The sequence below is a fragment of the Micromesistius poutassou genome (assembly GCF_964030765.1).
Source record: "Micromesistius poutassou genome assembly, chromosome: 7".
NCBI lineage: Eukaryota > Metazoa > Chordata > Actinopteri > Gadiformes > Gadidae > Micromesistius > Micromesistius poutassou.
In genome coordinates this window covers 17469490-17486686 of record NC_140277.1, presented here as the reverse complement: position 1 = coordinate 17486686, position 17197 = coordinate 17469490, and the positions used below count along the sequence as shown (strand labels likewise).

General features: G+C 44.3%; 1 protein-coding gene across 1 annotated transcript in view; it reads left to right on the top strand.

Moving 5' to 3' along the window:
* Positions 1 to 15705, top strand: part of piezo1 (piezo type mechanosensitive ion channel component 1 (Er blood group)) — a 57760-nt gene extending 42055 nt beyond the window's left edge. Inside the window, exons 32-54 of the mRNA XM_084470526.1 lie at positions 383 to 539; positions 944 to 1009; positions 1356 to 1528; positions 1618 to 1712; positions 2568 to 2723; positions 2866 to 3127; positions 3294 to 3482; positions 3867 to 4076; positions 4219 to 4408; positions 4555 to 4672; positions 5202 to 5349; positions 6433 to 6585; positions 6751 to 6812; positions 7123 to 7281; positions 7508 to 7655; positions 10834 to 11022; positions 11540 to 11632; positions 11788 to 11960; positions 12543 to 12665; positions 13170 to 13249; positions 14081 to 14276; positions 14404 to 14545; positions 15088 to 15705. Of these exons, the coding sequence (XP_084326652.1) occupies positions 383 to 539; positions 944 to 1009; positions 1356 to 1528; positions 1618 to 1712; positions 2568 to 2723; positions 2866 to 3127; positions 3294 to 3482; positions 3867 to 4076; positions 4219 to 4408; positions 4555 to 4672; positions 5202 to 5349; positions 6433 to 6585; positions 6751 to 6812; positions 7123 to 7281; positions 7508 to 7655; positions 10834 to 11022; positions 11540 to 11632; positions 11788 to 11960; positions 12543 to 12665; positions 13170 to 13249; positions 14081 to 14276; positions 14404 to 14545; positions 15088 to 15216 (3411 nt within the window). The 3' untranslated portion in view covers positions 15217 to 15705. The remainder of the gene's footprint in view (positions 1 to 382; positions 540 to 943; positions 1010 to 1355; positions 1529 to 1617; positions 1713 to 2567; positions 2724 to 2865; positions 3128 to 3293; positions 3483 to 3866; positions 4077 to 4218; positions 4409 to 4554; positions 4673 to 5201; positions 5350 to 6432; positions 6586 to 6750; positions 6813 to 7122; positions 7282 to 7507; positions 7656 to 10833; positions 11023 to 11539; positions 11633 to 11787; positions 11961 to 12542; positions 12666 to 13169; positions 13250 to 14080; positions 14277 to 14403; positions 14546 to 15087) is intronic.
* Positions 15706 to 17197: the final 1492 nt, after the last annotated feature.

Below are 17197 nucleotides of genomic sequence, written 5' to 3'. Positions count from 1 at the left end.
AATAACATTCCGGGGGTGTGCATTATTTTCAATAATGGGACACCTATGCTTTTCAACAGTTCCAGATCAATGCGCTGCCAATGCAACTTTGACAGCAATGTTTAAATGTAACTATTGACCAGATGTTTCGATAATAACGTTAACACCATACGGTGAAAACACAGCGGAAGATTAAAAATATGTACGCTGATAAAAGACGATCCTATTAGTATAGATGAAAGTAACAAATATCTAATATAAACTGTTGTATAAGCTACAAGTTGCTATAAGTCATTGGATTTTTTTTTACATAGGTTGAAAGTCCTAATTTTTCAAATGATTTCATTTAGTTTATTAGACGAGAGCGTTTTGAGTTTAGAGTATTGTTTTATGTTGGCGTCAGCTGGCGTACCAGGCCTGGGTGACCAGTGTGAAGGCGGCTCTGCGCGACCGCCAGAGACGACAGAGAGAGCTGAGGCGGTTGGAGAGAGGAGACAAGAGACAGGCGGGCGACAAGGAGAGGGACGACAGGAGGACCCAAGAGGCTGGGCTGGAGTCGGGTACATCTGCACACACACACACAGAACACATAGTGATGCCGTGGAGCTTTACCGAAGTCTATGTCCAATCTATTATGTTTGTTGTCTTGAGTTGTAAATTGTAAATCCAAATCATAAACAGCGTGTCATTGTATCACTAAAGGTGATCAAAAATGTTTAATTAGTATTTTCACAATGTGTTGTCTCATGACAACATCATTGATCATTAAAACAGGAAACCACTCCCAGAACGCATACACACACACACACACGCACGCACGCACGCACGCACACGCACCCACACGCACCTACAAACACACACACACACACACACACACACACACACACACACACACACACACACACAACAGAACAATTCTGCTAACAATTCACGTGTGTTTGCCTGTGCTTCTATGTGTGTTAAGGTGACAATAATGTCTTTGAGGATCTGATCCAGGATGGACAGCAGTCAACTGAGCAGTCAGACTCTGGTAAGTATATATATCGCCTGATATATTAGTCATTCTTAAACAACAGCCAGTGAAAGGTGTTGAATATGTGAGGCTTTGTATGTTTTCTCCATATGACTTATGCTTAAAGTTGACGTTTAAAAAAATGCCATGGCTGAATAGATTAGATGGCTTCTATGAACAAAGTTTCCTTATAGTTGTAGGTAAGTTCAAGGCTTGAATCAGATTGAAAAACACAGCACATTTCACTCACTGCTAGCTAACGGGGAGTAATTCTATTTCTAACAAATCCACTCATACATCTACTCAATAGCCATAGAATTTGTGGGGTGTGAGCCACTATCTTCTGCTTCATGTTGATGTGCAGGTCATGGAGCAGTGGTCCAAAGAATCCTGGATATCCTGAAGTTCTTATGGGCCATCGTGTTGGCGATGGTGGACGGGCTGACTGAGTGGCTCAATCTGTTGACTAAACAGTACAGGGATACTTCTACTGTTCTGTGCAAAGAACGCTACATGCACATACACAAGATAGTACAGGTGATGTCCACAGACAATGCCAGAAGGATGTTAAACATGAACTGCTCTGCTCCATTGCGTGGCCCCTAAATCTGCTTGTCCCCTTCCAGCCAGCGACCACAGCGGAGCCTTCAGAGGACCAGCTCTCTGAGGACGGACACACACTGGAGTCCAGCTTAGACGAGACACATGCAGACACAAACAAGTGAGCCTGTCTGTCCCAGGCGTCTTCAAACAACAATTAAACAGAGAAATAGTAGTTCACTGCTAACCCTTATCATATATATGTATATATATGTATATATTTGTAAATGTATATATGTGTATATATATATGTGTATGTACAGTATATTTAAGCAATAGATCACGACAGGCCGTGGTATACGCTCATTATACCACAGTTAAGGGGCGTTGTCCGTCCCGACGCGCAGCGGAGGGGCGGCGACCCCCTTCACTGTGGTATAATGACCGTATACCACTGACTGAAGTGATCTATTGCTTTTATAAAACGGTTACGTAAATATGGCGAAATGAAAGTCATAGACACCCTCAATTTTGAAAAAGCTAGAAAGTCGGAAAAGCATTTTTTTTAACGAATACAAAAAAGTAGTCCCTCCCGGCTGCCGGCAAAGTGTACGGCGGTTGCTATGCAACACACTGTAGAGACTGTTCAGAGAGAAGGCTAGGCTAAAGACGGTAGCTTGGTTCGCCGGCAATTTAGCCTTCTATCGAGTTCACTCGAACTCAATAGTAGGCTAAATTGCCGACCGTGTGCCTATTGCTTTACAACATTTCCACCCTCTCCAGCAATCAACATGTTTTTTAGGCTTCAGTGAACTACGCTATCGATTTTATATATAAATAAACAACAGTTAGAGTTAGGCGCGGAGTGACACTGAACTCCGTAAACTGAACGGGCGTCATAGCTGTGTGTATACGCTCAATATACAACGGTTGGGAACCAATCAGATTGCTTGATTTAGGCCCCCCGTTTTATAAATATATATATATATATATATGTCTATATGTATATATCATTTGTCCTCCCCTTGTCTCTCAGTTTCCTGGCCATCACAGGTTGGTCCACAGTACAACCAGCAGTCTATGATGGTGGGACTAAGCAGTCGTGCAGCACCACGAGGCTGGCAGTAGAGCCACAGGGGGCTCACAAACAACACAGACACTCCAGAACAGCCAGTGAAATGCTGGGAGAAAGGTAAGGGAAGGTCGACCACCTTCTCAGCGGCTGGAGAAAGAGCTCCTCCGTAGTGCACGGAGAGAAGCATACGTCAATGAAAAAGATTTGTACGAGTAGATCTGTGACATGAAACCAACTAACTCAGATCCTGTCTCTGCAGTTCTCAGTTCTTCATCGAGGAGCTGGAGCAAAGCAGGGACTTCTACGCCAAGCAGAACCGCCTCTTAAAGCTCCTGTTTGCCTTGTACAGCTTGTTGGCAGCCAACTCAGAGCTGGTCTGCTATTTAATAATAGTGCTCAATAACGTGGTCTCAGCCTCGGCCATATCCCTTGTCTTGCCCATTCTCGTGTTTCTGTGGGCCATGCTAGCTGTCCCACGACCCACCAAGAAATTCTGGATGACGGCTATTATCTATACAGAGGTACGTGGAATGTGGAAAGGCATGTATGGATGTTGTGGTCAATTGTATTGATCAATGTTACTGTCATAATTGTCAGAATAATGCTTTGGCTTGTACTAACACACAGTGCTTGTGTGAACAGGAGCTCGGCCATTCTCCAATATGCTAAATGTCGATCTTTCAACAGGTGATGGTGGTGGTCAAGTACCTGTTTCAGTTTGGCTTCTTTCCATGGAACAGCGTTTATGAGATGACTTTAAACGAGGACAAGCCCTTCTTTACACCACGGATCCTGGGCCTTGAGAAGACAGACAACTACATCCGATACGATCTGTTACAACTACTAGCACTGTTCTTCCACAGGTCTTTGCTGATGGTGAGTGACGGTTATCATATTATCTAGTTCAAACGTGCGTCTTCTTTCTGTCACAGAGCAAAGCACTCAGGCGTTGATTAAGGGCAGGCTCACTGTAGTCATTTGCATGCCCTCTTTAGAGGGTGCAGGCCGCTTTAATGAAGTTAACACACTTTACTGCAGTGCACGCCCTGAAGCTTCAATGCACCATTGACAAAAACGTAGTCAAGTCAGATAAATAAGTGATTGGTCAATTAATTGACGATACAATTTTATAAAAAAGTTAAACTCCACTATGGATCGAGGTTGTTGGATTTGTTGGGCCCAACTAACCTTAAAGAAGAGCTGCAACATGCTGCACTCGGATGCATGGACAACAGTAACCTTGTGTTCGTCTTTCCAAAGCGCTACGGCCTGTGGGACCAGGAGGGCCCGCTGGAGGAGAACACAGCGTCCAACGAGGACGGCCCGGACAAAGAACGGCAAGGAAGGGAGAAGGAGGAAGCAGGAAGGGGTTCAGATGAAGATGTTTTTCAGAGAGGAGTTGAGAACAAGGATACCAACGAATCCGACTGGACCGACCAGCAAGGCCCAGCCCTGGTTCAGTCAGAAAAGGCTTGTACTGTTTTCTTAAAAACTCAAGTGACACAGGATGATGGCGATAGTGAGAGGCTCCTATACTGCAAACTGAGCTAGTTGTATTTGATCTGATGGGAGTAATCTTAATTGAATCCCAACCCATGTCCAATCAATGCAGGATGAACACCGTGACCCTGCTGTTGTTGGACACACCCAAGAGATGCCTGCCACTGGACCACAGAAGGGTTTGGAAACCCCTACTGGTCCAGAGGACACCAAGCTAGAGGGAGAAGGACACACGGAAAAGAGCGGACCTAGGAAGAGAAGCAGACTCCGCTTCCGGAAGGCCAAACGAAAGACGAGCAACGGTATTCATCTACGATATCTTGGGGGCTACATTGGTTTTAGGAAACTATATTTCTCTATATATACTTATATCTCACATATATGCATGTTCATATATGTGTGTGTGTTTGTGTGTCGTGTGTGTGTTTACTTTCTAACTCTCATGTAGATTCACTAACAGAAGCGTCACAGCCAATCAAGGAGCCGGTTAAGAAGAAGGGGGAGAGCAGACGAGCTGAGAGACTTTTAGCTGCAGGACAGAAGATAAAGCACGTGTTAGTCTCCCGGTGAGTTGAACCCACACTGAAGAGACTCAAGACTCACTTCTTCAGAGTTCACCTAGACTCTGCATAGCGACCCCCTCCCACCCCTCCTAGGCACTTATTGCATGTCGTACGTCCTGGCACTTAATTTACGCACTTATTGTATGTAATAAAGTACTAAGTTGTGTAGTATCTTATCCTAGCTGTTGTTGTTGTAAACGGGGAATGGGTTAACCTAGTGATGGTTAGTGCTTGGTGCTTGGTTCTATGAACATCCTTACTGTACATACAGCGATATATTGTTGTTTCTCTGTCTTCTGTGAAACGTTCTTATTGTAAGTCGCTTTGGATAAAAGCGTCTGCTAAATGCTGTGAATGTAAATGTAAATGTAACTCAAACTTTGCAAATATCTGCTGTTGTGAGTTCCCTTCATACTACGAGATGTTTGTACACTACGACCTTTTTGTAATGGCTAAGGCTAATGCAACAGGAAATATAATAATAATTATTATTATCATTTAGTTGTTATTTGCTGCCTTTCTTTTCCTCTAGCGCTCAGGATGTTTACAGACCTGCCCGCTGTTTCTTTGTGAATATCCTCCACACGGAATACCGTGCAGCTACGGACGTCTACGCTCTCATGTTCCTGACAGACGTGGTTGACTTTATCATCATTGTGTTTGGATTCTGGGCGTTTGGAGTGAGTATTAAACCAAAGTAGTAAACCTTTTCTATTTTCATCTTTGTTCTATTTTTTTTGCAGCAGGCTTCATTTCTCCTGCCAGGGTCCTCTGTTGACCATCTGTTGTCCAACACAGTGGTTGGTTGATTTCTCCCTGTGTGTTTCTGCTATTTCTGTTGTATGGGATTGTTACTGCAGAGAGGGGTGGAGGAGTTGGGTGGTGCAGACTGAGAGGGGTGGAGGTGTTGGGTGGTGCAGACTGAAGGGTGGAGGTGTTGGGTGGTGCAGACTGAGGGGTGTGGAGGTGTTGGGTGGTGCAGACTGAAGGGTGGAGGTGTTGGGTGGTGCAGACTGAAGGGTGGAGGTGTTGGGTGGTGCAGACTGAGAGGTGTGGAGGTGTTGGGTGGTGCAGACAGAGAGGGGTGGAGGTGTTGGGTGGTGCAGACTGAAGGGTGGAGGTGTTGGGTGGTGCAGACTGAAGGGTGGAGGTGTTGGGTGGTGCAGACTGAAGGGTGGAGGTGTTGGGTGGTGCAGACAGAGAGGGGTGGAGGAGTTGGGTGGTGCAGACTGAGAGGTGTGGAGGTGTTGGGTGGTGCAGACAGAGAGCCGAGGAGAGAGGGAGGAAGACAAGGTCGGACTTGGCAGGCGTGTTGTTTATCCAAATTCAATTCAAATTCAAAAAACTTTATTTGTCCCCAAGGGGCAATTGAAGACAGACACGCAAAGCAGCAACATTTACACAGGACAAGCTTAGTTGCAACATACGACAAGACAATTGTGTTAGTTACTGACTGATAAGAAACACAAGGCATAGTTATTTCCTGTATCCACGTCTTAAGGGACTGATGTTCTGCTTTTAAACAGAGGGCTGGTGGACATGTCGTATAACCATGTAAAGACCTGAATAATGGGCCAAGCTATAGACCAACTGCACTGATTTCAAACGTACGTTGTGGATGAAAAATAAAGTAGTAGGAATAATGAGAGTAGCATCTTCTAGAGCTGTGGTTCTGTTTGTTAAGGAGCATAAAGGAAACGGGCGTAGACAGCACAATCAGAACACAATGATTGAATGCACTGATTGCTAAACTGCCTCCCCAGAAACACAGCGCTGCAGCAGACATCGCCTCCTCTCTGTCGGACGACCAGGTCCCAGAGGCCTTCCTGGTGATGCTGCTCATCCAGTTCAGCACCATGATCATTGACAGAGCCCTGTATCTCCGTAAGACTGTACTGGGGAAGCTCATATTTCAGGTGAGAGTGCCGTGTTTCAGGTAGTCCATACAATATATATTTTTCAGGTGACTTCCGAACAAATTGCACTCAGATGATCGTTTTTAAGTCTTACCTACAGCACCTTTAGGAAGCTAGACGACATTAGACATGTTTTCATCTGTTTCTCTTCTCTCCCTCCTATAGATTATCTTGGTGTTTGGTATTCACCTGTGGATGTTCTTTATTCTTCCTGCAGTCACTGAGAGGTGACTACAAAACAATCAAGTAGCTCATACAAATTTAAGTAAAATGATTATTTGTAAAAAACATGATTAATTGTACAGTGCACCATTCGTTTGCTATCTTTAAATATAGAAGCGCTTTAAATGTTTTTACAGTGTAATAATTACAAATACTAAGGCTACTAGCACATAGATTATGGCATGTTACGTATTTCATAAACATAACATGAATTTCAACATGAATTTGTTCTTGGTATAAGGAAAACAATCTTGAAAACCTACATATCTTTGCTCCCACTCTCTCTTTCTCTCTCTCTCTCTCTCTCTCCATTAGGATGTTTAATCAGAATTTTGTGGCCCAACTCTGGTACTTTGTCAAGTGTATCTACTTCGGCCTGTCTGCCTATCAGATCCGCTGTGGATACCCCACCCGAATTCTGGGCAATTTCCTTACCAAGGGATACAACCACCTCAACCTTTTTCTGTTCCAAGGGTGAGGATAGATGTATATATAGGAAAGACTTCTACCAGTTGTTGCTTCTGCCCTGTGTTTTTAAAAAAAATATATATATATTATTAGTTGATGAAAAAACACTGATCATACAATGAACATAAGCGATTCTTAGGTATTCCCTAAAGTGACTTTAGGGGGCAGATTCCATAAACATAAAGTATATCTAAAAATATGTTTCCATGCTCTTTCCCATGATTGTGTAAAGGTTTCGCCTGGTTCCTTTCCTCGTTGAGCTGCGTGCTGTAATGGATTGGGTGTGGACTGACACAACCTTGTCTCTGTCAAATTGGATGTGTGTTGAAGATATCTACGCAAATATCTTCATAATTAAGTGCAGCCGTGAGACTGAGAAGGTAAGGACCTGTCTACCCTCCTGTCCTGGCTCAGGTCAAGCTTTACATTGAAGGGCAGAAATCTGTGTTTTCTTTGTATGTTAGTGTTTAGTGCCGGTTATACATCTTATGCCGGGGACAGATTACAATATAAAAAATAATCGTGTACGATTCTAAAATTGTGAGCGACCACACACAAAACGGCATGTAGTCATACATCCTACACGTTTGAACCTGTAGGGTGTTGGGTGTGGGGTGCTTTGGCCTCATCGGCACACCACACACTACCGATACCATTCACCTCCAACCCTGATCCACCACTGCCACACGTAGCGCTCGGCATTCCCACAGAGAAGACACAACCTCCTGATCTCCTGCTGCTCGGCCTCCCACCGTCTCCGGGCCCTCTCCTTCTGTCCAGGGGCCCTCCAGCCCTCCACTCGGTCAGCGTTTACCTTGAGCCGTCATCATCATTTCCATCTTGTTTCCATCTCATTTCCATCTCCCTTCCAGCAAAGTCGCCAAGGATCAAGCTCTTGCGGCAATCTTGCTCTGTGTGAGTTGATGGGGCTGGGCCTATTGCTGCTGTCGGGCCTCCATGGCGGCGGCAGTGTAGGGCTGTGAATAGTGCCTAAATGGCTGCTAAATGGGCTTCCTCTAGAACGCGGTGCTGCATGAGTACACAGTATAAGGTTCAGTTCGGCAAATGAGTTGGTGATCCAGCGCCATCTTCAGTCAACTCCCTCTGGCTATCTTTGGGGACGTTAGTTAGTTTAAGGTACTGGAATCAGCTGCAATGGTGGCTGGAGAGTGTATGGAGAGGCTTCTGCAACAGGATACACTGAGCGATTGGCACAGGCTGATAAGGGGCGTGGCCGAGTGTATACAGCTGGCAGGCTGGGCGAGCCTGTGGAGCAGGATGTACTCGGTGAGGTGTTTGTGTACTCTGTAGCTGCTGAGGCGTGGATGCTGATACGCTGACTGCCCTGCGATGCCAGCAGAATGCGGATACACTGTCTTTAGGAGCGCAGTAGGTGTGTGTGGAGTTACTGCGGCTGGCCAGATGGCTGGGTGTCGGCTCACTGGCCGGAGAGCAGCTGCAGAGAGGAACGGGTGTGGGGTCAGCGGGGGCCTGCCTGTCTGGGATGATAGGCTGGCTGTGGGGGTTAAGGTGGAGCAGTGATGATAGGCTGGCTGTGGGGGTTAAGGTGGAGCAGTGATGATAGGCTGTGGGGGTTAAGGTGGAGCAGTGATGATAGGCTGTGGGGGTTAAGGTGGAGCAGTGATGATACGCTGTGGGGTTAAGGTGGAGCAGTGATGATAGGCTGTAGGGGTTAAGGTGGAGCAGTGATGATAGGCTGTAGGGGTTAAGGTGGAGCAGTGATGATAGGCTGGCTGTGGGGGTTAAGGTGGAGCAGTGATGATAGGCTGGCTGTGGGGGTTAAGGTGGAGCAGTGATGATAGGCTGTGGGGGGGTGGAGCAGTGATGGTAGGCTGTGGGGTTAAGGTGAGGCACAGTGCTGATATAGGGGGGAATAGTTTGATACGGAATAGAAATGTGTCAATAATACTTGATTAAGGGCCCCCCTAAATTTTACAAATTAATGTTTTCAGGGGAGCTCAAGTCTCATTGGCTCCCTGGCTCCACCCTGGATAAAGGCATGTCCAACGGAAAGAAGGACAAATGTTTTCTGCAAGACAAACTAAAAAGTTCAAGTAGTTACTATCCAAATGCAACAACCAACATTTTAAAGTACTAACAATATCACATAATGCCAATAAACACAAACGGGTAATTGAGTCGCTTGAAGGAAAACTTCTGTGCAGTTTTTCCAACTGGACCCTATTTTTCCGATAATTTGGGGTTTAAGGCACTGCAGACAAAACAAACTGAGACTGGTCCAGTATTGAGCAAGAACGCTGCCGCCGTAATCCAAGACAACGGGCTGTGATGAATCCTCTGAAGCGCATTTGCACCACTGACAAGCTCAGATTATATTCTAACAATAACAACCGGGATCAAGCGAAAGGTAAAGAAGTCGATATTGCCCCAAAGGATTACATTGCAGCCAGTTTTTTCCGGATTACGACCACAGTTTTCTCGCACAATACTGGATACATTTCAAGAATTGTTGTCAGCATTCGACCCTTGGAGCCGATATGATCGGAAAATAGAGTCCAGGTTTAAACATCCATGAGTTTTCCTTTAACTAACAGCTAGAGAAAATACCTTATACACTCATGATTACACACACCATAACACAGCCACACAATTGTGGAGTGAACATACATTAATAAGGTCTACACCAGGCGCACACAGAAAACACACCAAAGCAACAAATATAATGTATGGAAGGTAAATGTTTACTACATACACTATTTATCCCTCCAATCTCGAGAAAGTGAATCAGTAGTGTAGCCAGGTTTTTTCAACAGGGTGGACTTTTGCGAAGTAGGATGGCCCACTATTTTTTTTACATGAGATTTTTTTGATTCCGATACAGGCAGTACAGCAATTACAGCAAAACACGTGATATCTTCACAGATCAGACGATATTCATCCCCGGGGGGAATTTAAGGCACAACATGCATGCATGCATGGTTAAGAAGGATTTGGGGGAAAGGAACTTTGGCTTTGACTCCCTGGAGTCCAGATTGAACCGCGACGTGGAGGAGAAAGGGATTGTTGCCGGAGCGGACTCCCAGACACCCACAGAGCTCAGCTCCACTCCCTCCACTCCACTAGCCTCTCTCAAACTCAGGCGACGACGCGAACAAGCCACCAAATCATTTTTTGTTGTGAACGCAACTTAACAAGAATCGCTGGAAATTGTGGACGCACACTGCAGCCGCCTACATAGCTTCAACCAATCAAAATTAAGCGCAGAATATTAAAAATGAACAAAAAGAGCATTTCTGTAAATATTTGTAACATAATGCTACTTGATTGAAATAAGATGTATCTCATACAATTCTGTATGACAATATAATGTGGGCTATTTTTTTTTCGTTAGGATTTCAAGTTAATGCCGGGCACTGCTGGGTGTGCCAGCTGTCAATCATAGTGGCACTGGCCCACGTTGGCCCTTATGTGGCTCCGGGCCTGGAGTGAATGTTTGTATTGCTCCTCGTTTGTGTTTGCTTGTTGACGTGCATGTTGTTTGTGTGTTTGAACATGTTTTTTCTTTTTTTTTGTCAGAAATACCCCCAGCCTAAAGGGCAGAAGAAGAAGAAGATAGTGAAATACGGAATGGGCGGACTGATCATTTTCTTCCTGATATGCATTATTTGGTTCCCACTTCTCTTCATCTCATTGGTCAGATCTGTGGTGGGTGTGGTCAACCATCCCATCGATGTCACTGTGACAGTGAAGCTTGGGGGTTACGAGGTAATGATTAAAAGTATGACGGTTCTTTTCTTCAACCCATATCTGTAATGAATCTGGACCGTTGATATCGGAGGCTGACGTGGCCGATGTCTGAATGATTATTTTGTGGCTTAACATCACACACATCTGAAGGGTGTTAACTTTGTGCAACAAACCAGACCACAACAGTAATAGAATTGATACTATTACAATACCAACGGACATAGGTTAAAGTAGCCACATACAGTGTCTTCTTCCATACACCTTACATAACGACCATGGCTTCAAATAACTTTCAAGAATCTTAATTGGCGTGGTTGAGATCTGTAAAGTGAAATCAAATAGTTAGGACCATGACATCCCAGAGCTAATTGGTATAGTACATGCATAGATGACTGAAGACAATGTTTGATCCATGGGATTTCTTTGCATTTAAAGTGTGTGATGTGAGTGAAGGTCTCCCCTCCCCGATAATTAACTCCGTCCATCACCCTGTACCTACGTGTCTCCTTCTGAGGGTGGATCTTGTGTGTTCTAGCCCCTGTTCACTATGAGCGCCCAGCAGCAGTCGATCCAGCCCTTCCATGAGGCAGACTACGACAGACTTACAACACTTTTTGGAGACAATGCTGTAAGTATCCATGCTGTAGATTGCTGTCTGCCGTCCGTCTCACGGTTGCACGGTAGTGAACTTTGTACGGTTCCCTTTCTTCTGGCAGTTAGATTGAACAAATATGTAGTCACTGAAATCTCCGATCCACGTTTGAACCCGGTGTGGTTTTGCAGGTGGCCATGCAGTTCATAACGTTCTACAGTGCTGAGGACATCGTGACGGCCCGGATCGAGGGGAGCTCGGGGTCGGTGTGGCGCATCAGCCCCCCCAGCCGACAGGAGGTGGTCAAGGAGCTGCTGGGGAGTCCCGGTGACCTAACGCTGCGGCTGGCGTGGAACTTCCAGAGGTAAACAACGCTGCAAATCAACGAGTAGCGCAGCAATAGCAGCAGCTGTTTGTGCAACAAACCAGACCACAACAGTAATATAATTGATACTATTACAATACCAACGGACATAGGTTAAAGTAGCCACATACAGTGTCTTCTTCCATACACCTTACATAACGACCATGGCTTCAAATAACTTTCAAGAATGTTAATAAGCGTACTTAGTTGTGTAGCATCTTATCCTAGCTATCTTTGTTGTATACGGGGAATGGGTTGTGCTTGCCGCTTGTTTCTGTGATCATCCTTACTGCACCGACAGCGATATATTGTTGTAAGTCGCTTTTGATAAAAGCATCTGCTAAACGCCATGAATGGAAATATAAATGTCGGTATTGAACATTGTGACCAAACCCAGGGTTGAGTGACCGGGGGGTTTGAGTCACCAGGGGGGCAGGGTGCATTCGGCGAAATAAGTGAACAAAAATGAACAAAAAGTATATAATTAACATTATTAATTTGCCCAAATTGGAAGTCACTTTAAAATATGTGTGTTCAATGAAGAGACTTAACACCTGATCTCTGTGTATCTCCCTCCTACAGAGACTTGGGTAAAGGTGGGACTGTCGAACACTCATTTGACAAACACTCCATAAACCTGGAACCAGGAAACCCAGTCAGAGCAGACCTGGCTTCCCTACTGGTTGGGAACCGCACTGAGCCTGTGTAGGTCATGTTGGCAGAAATGTGTATGTATGTGCATGCAAACATGTTAGTATAACATGCTTAGAAAGCAAAAACGGCACAAAAAAAACACATTTCTTAGCTTACACAGTAAATCAAGACTTGACATCTTTGTTTGAATCTTTCTCTTCTGGGAATCCATCATTGGGTTAAATGTTTCAGCATATCTTTTATAGCCTGGCATTGGCAGATGAATTGCACACTGAAATGAGTCCAGAACCTTTCCATTAATCTTTTGATTTCCAATGGGTGTGGTTAACGGGTTAGACCAAAAGGCCTCTGGGCGGTATTTCAGATCATCAATCAAAACAGAGGACACTGCACTATTGTATGGGAGGGGAGCCAGAGCTTATCTGCAGAGCAAATTAAACATGAGAATAAATAATTAAACGTGAGATTTGTCTGCTTCCCAGGCTCACATATTTCAGGGTTGCATTTCATTTCTGAATTCTGTGTCTGATTACCTGTCAACTTAAACCTTTCCAGGCGAGTTCCTCACATGTTCCCCAACTACATCCGGGCCCCGAACGGCGCAGAGGCCAAGCCGGTCACCCAGCTCTACGAAGGTCAGAGTCCACCTTAACATCTCGTGTTCCTGTTTGCATCACAGGAACAAACATGCAGCAGAATAATTGAACGCATTCATTGGCCCAAGTTGGTCTCAACTTGTAAGTCGCTTTGGCTGAAAGCGTTCACTTTAAATGTCCTAGTGCAGTGCCCGTTCAAAGCGTGCCTGTCCGGAATGGGCCGGGTTCCTGGCCTCCCGTGTCGCTGCTGGCAGCTTTCTTGAGAGCTGCTCATTCAAACACCTTCACACTCGACCCTGTGGAGTCCATTAACGCTTGTTGAGAAAACTGAAGGACTTGCGGACAAACAGAAACTACGCTCATTAAAGTCAGAGTAATATTAGAGCACTGTATGCAGCAGTACAGTACAGTCCCATACTGAGGTGCAGACAGTGAGCCGGGGCTTGTGTGGGCCTGTTTAGTGTCATCTGTCCAGAGCCCTGAAGCTCCGCCCCCACTGCCGTGCAGCTGGCTGTTGGTTTTGTTCATTCACATTTTATTCATATTGAACATCCATATAAGTCGACATTACCCTTCCTCGGTCCCCAGCAGTAAACACGCCAAGTGTGCAGTAGTCCGTACACGTGCAGACGAACAGATCTACAGATAAGGACATACATACCTACACACGTACACATACAGATTACTCGCTTTATAGGTCGATTTCCTACTATTCAGATAAGATAAGTTGTTATGTATACATTCAATATGGGACACACTCACTCTTTATGTCGGTTAATAAGTATGTGCATCTCATTGACTTTGGATCATGAATGATCATTCATCTGCTGCAGTGCTTTTCATAAATGTAATTATTGATTTTCTTTTCAGGGGATGAGGATGGGTACCAGAATGTGACTCTGTCCCTCATGAGCGACAGGTCCTTAAACCGCAGTGGGACCCAGGAGTGGTGGGACATCGCCATAGACGACTGTAAACCTTCCACAGGCAGCTGTCGCGTGTTGCCCATGGTCATATTTAATGACAAAGTCAGTCCGCCGAGCTTGGGTTTCCTTGCTGGATACGGGTAAGGATCAAATGTATACAGGTCGCACAACAGACATACTCCCTAACCACACAGGGGCTGTGCCATGTATTGAGGAACAGTACATTATGTCTCTGCTCCTCTATTCAAACCGCTCCGTTCCTTGCAGAATCATGGGTCTGTATGTGTCGGTGGTCCTGGTGATAGGGAAGTTTGTCCGCGGGTTCTTCAGTGAGATCTCCCACTCCATCATGTTTGAGGAACTTCCCTGTGTGGATCGCATCCTAAAGCTGTGCACTGACATTTTCCTGGTGAGTGTGTGCGCACATAAGACCACACAAGACACGCACTACAACACACTGTAGTATTGAACTTGTATTATATTGAACTTGTATTCAGTATTGCATTGAACTGCTAAATACTGAGGTAAGCTGAAATCCCCATCCAAATGTGAGCCAACCCTAGATCTTATGTTAAAGATCCCCTGAAGATTTTAGGGTTAATACTTGAATTTGGATTAGGACAGAACATGAATAATAAATACCCCTTATTCTCCTCACTGTTCATTTCTGCAAAACCAATTTCAGCATCTTCTACTGCACTTCAGCATCGCCCACTTCACAGTCTGACGTCACACTATTACGGAAGTAAAGTTTGAGTGCAAACAAGCTGTTTCATGCATTTATTGAGGGGCGTTCTCGGTGGGCACAAAGACCCTTGCTCCGACTTAGATTTTCCTAGCTTAGCGGACGAAAAACATGTATACAAACGTCATATAACAGTCTAAAGCCAAAGGGAAAAGTCTAAAAAGCGTGATATCACCACTTTAATGGTCGGTTGTCTTTATGTCCAGGTCCGTGAGACAGGAGAACTGGAGCTGGAGGAAGAGCTCTACTCCAAACTCATCTTCCTGTACCGCTCCCCGGAGACCATGATCAAATGGACCAGAGACATGCAAGTCAGGGGTCGAAGAAGAAACTGACCCTTTAATTTAAAGAAGTATTTATGAAACAGTAAAATGAAATTAAAAAAAAATGCAGTGCATTTACAACAGAATGTAAGCAGACATGACAGGACATATAAATGATGTCCCAGATGCCCTCTTGCAACCATCATTTGGATTCTTGTGGATTCTTGTGGATAGCATGTTTTTGATGAGTTTTCTATTTTTTGTATTCAGAAATACAATGAAAAAGGGGACAATAAATAAATGCATGATAGACTAGCTGTGAACATTTCAAAATGAGAACAGTGATTTTATCGTTAAAATAATAATGTTAATACCCCTGAAAGGAGGACTTTATGAAGTGAAAACAATGAAAATAAATGAAATGGAACATTTGTCAGGTTGGTTATGTTTAAGAAAGATATGAAGAAGATGAAGATATAGAAGATATATTCTAATTGTTCTGGTTAGAAGAACCATCAGCAAAGTGGCTAAATGGATTGCAGTAGATATCTTGTATAGATATGGATACCAGACAACGATTCAGATACTTTTATATTTTTCAGTGGAAAGCCCTCTAAACATTGTTATGACTGGAACTGGTATTGCTTTTACTGCTTTTAAAATCTGAAAAGTTAACAGCTAATTAATAACCAGCAATACTTTTCCAAGTAAAAAGTACAATGGATCGAATAAATACTACATGTTAAAATTAAATGAACAGAACCAGCATGCGTGGAAGGACAGTCGTCCTGCAGCACTCATTCAGCCATGTGATTGGACAGAATCTAATCTACCTCAAACGTTGGTAGATTGGGTAAAGCAATGTCCTAACCTAATCTGATAGAATATTGTTATGCGGCTCAACTCAGAAGCCACGGCTGTTTGTGTCGTCCAGTTTATGACGCTCGGTGGAAGAAAACAAAGGTACAGGTGATCTGGTCTGACCGGGCCTTCAGACAGTAATGAGAAACTTAAAGGTGACATATTATACCACCAGGTTTGAGTGTGATTAGCCGTTACAAGCCGTTTTGAAAATCAGCCTCTTCTGACATCACAAGTGTGATCTAGTTCACCTAGATGTATGACGGATAGATGAGCAACATTTGCTACAGTCCACTGGGTAGGCTGGTAGACTGATGTATCCAGTACGCATCGAGTGTAATCACACTCACACCTGGTGGTATATCACCTTTAATGAAATTAAATGAACAGAACATTTAGTTGTACAAGATAATCATGACAAATAAATTAACGCTTTAACGTTCTTTTGAAGTGTTGATGCATCAATAAAGTAAAAGGAAGACGGAAATGATTTTGAAAAGACTAGTTTAAACTAGAAAATGCATTTCCTGCAGAAAATGCGATGTGTGCTGTAGTGCAAAATGAGATTGAAAATATGTTTTTGTAAAGCCACATAGTTTAAGACGTAAAGAAATGTTGAATGGCTTAAATCAAGTGAAGGGATTTGAAGTCTAAATGGAGTAAACTATGTAAACATGCACACCATTTAGCACCATTCAGCCTTCTGGTGGTGTCATATAGCTGATTCATGTTTCCGTTTCTTCCTGCTTCTTCCGCCTCCACCGCTAGTTTGTTGATGAAGTTCAGCTTGTCAAACTTGATGCTTTTCTTCACTATTCTGTTGGCATTGCTGTATTCTTTTTGGGCCTTAGCTTTGGATGTTCTAGTGTGACCGTTTGTTACAGCAATTGTATTTTCTTTCCTTACTTTGACCTGGGGTAGAATAGACTAATCCCTTTGGAGCGTGAAATGTAGCAGAGCATTGCGTGGACAGCTCAGTAAGCAAATCTTCCATTTGTTTCTGCTGTGTACACTGGCTCCCTGAAACAACAGTGTGGTTCAGTTGGTCTCTTCCATTCTCAGAGCATTGGACTGAATTAAGACGGGGTTAGGGTTAGGGCCCGTTCCCCTCGGAGATGGCTGAACCCCTCGATCTAACTGAAGAACCAACAGCCCTCAAAAGGTGGTTATCCAACTGTCCCTGACATGCTGC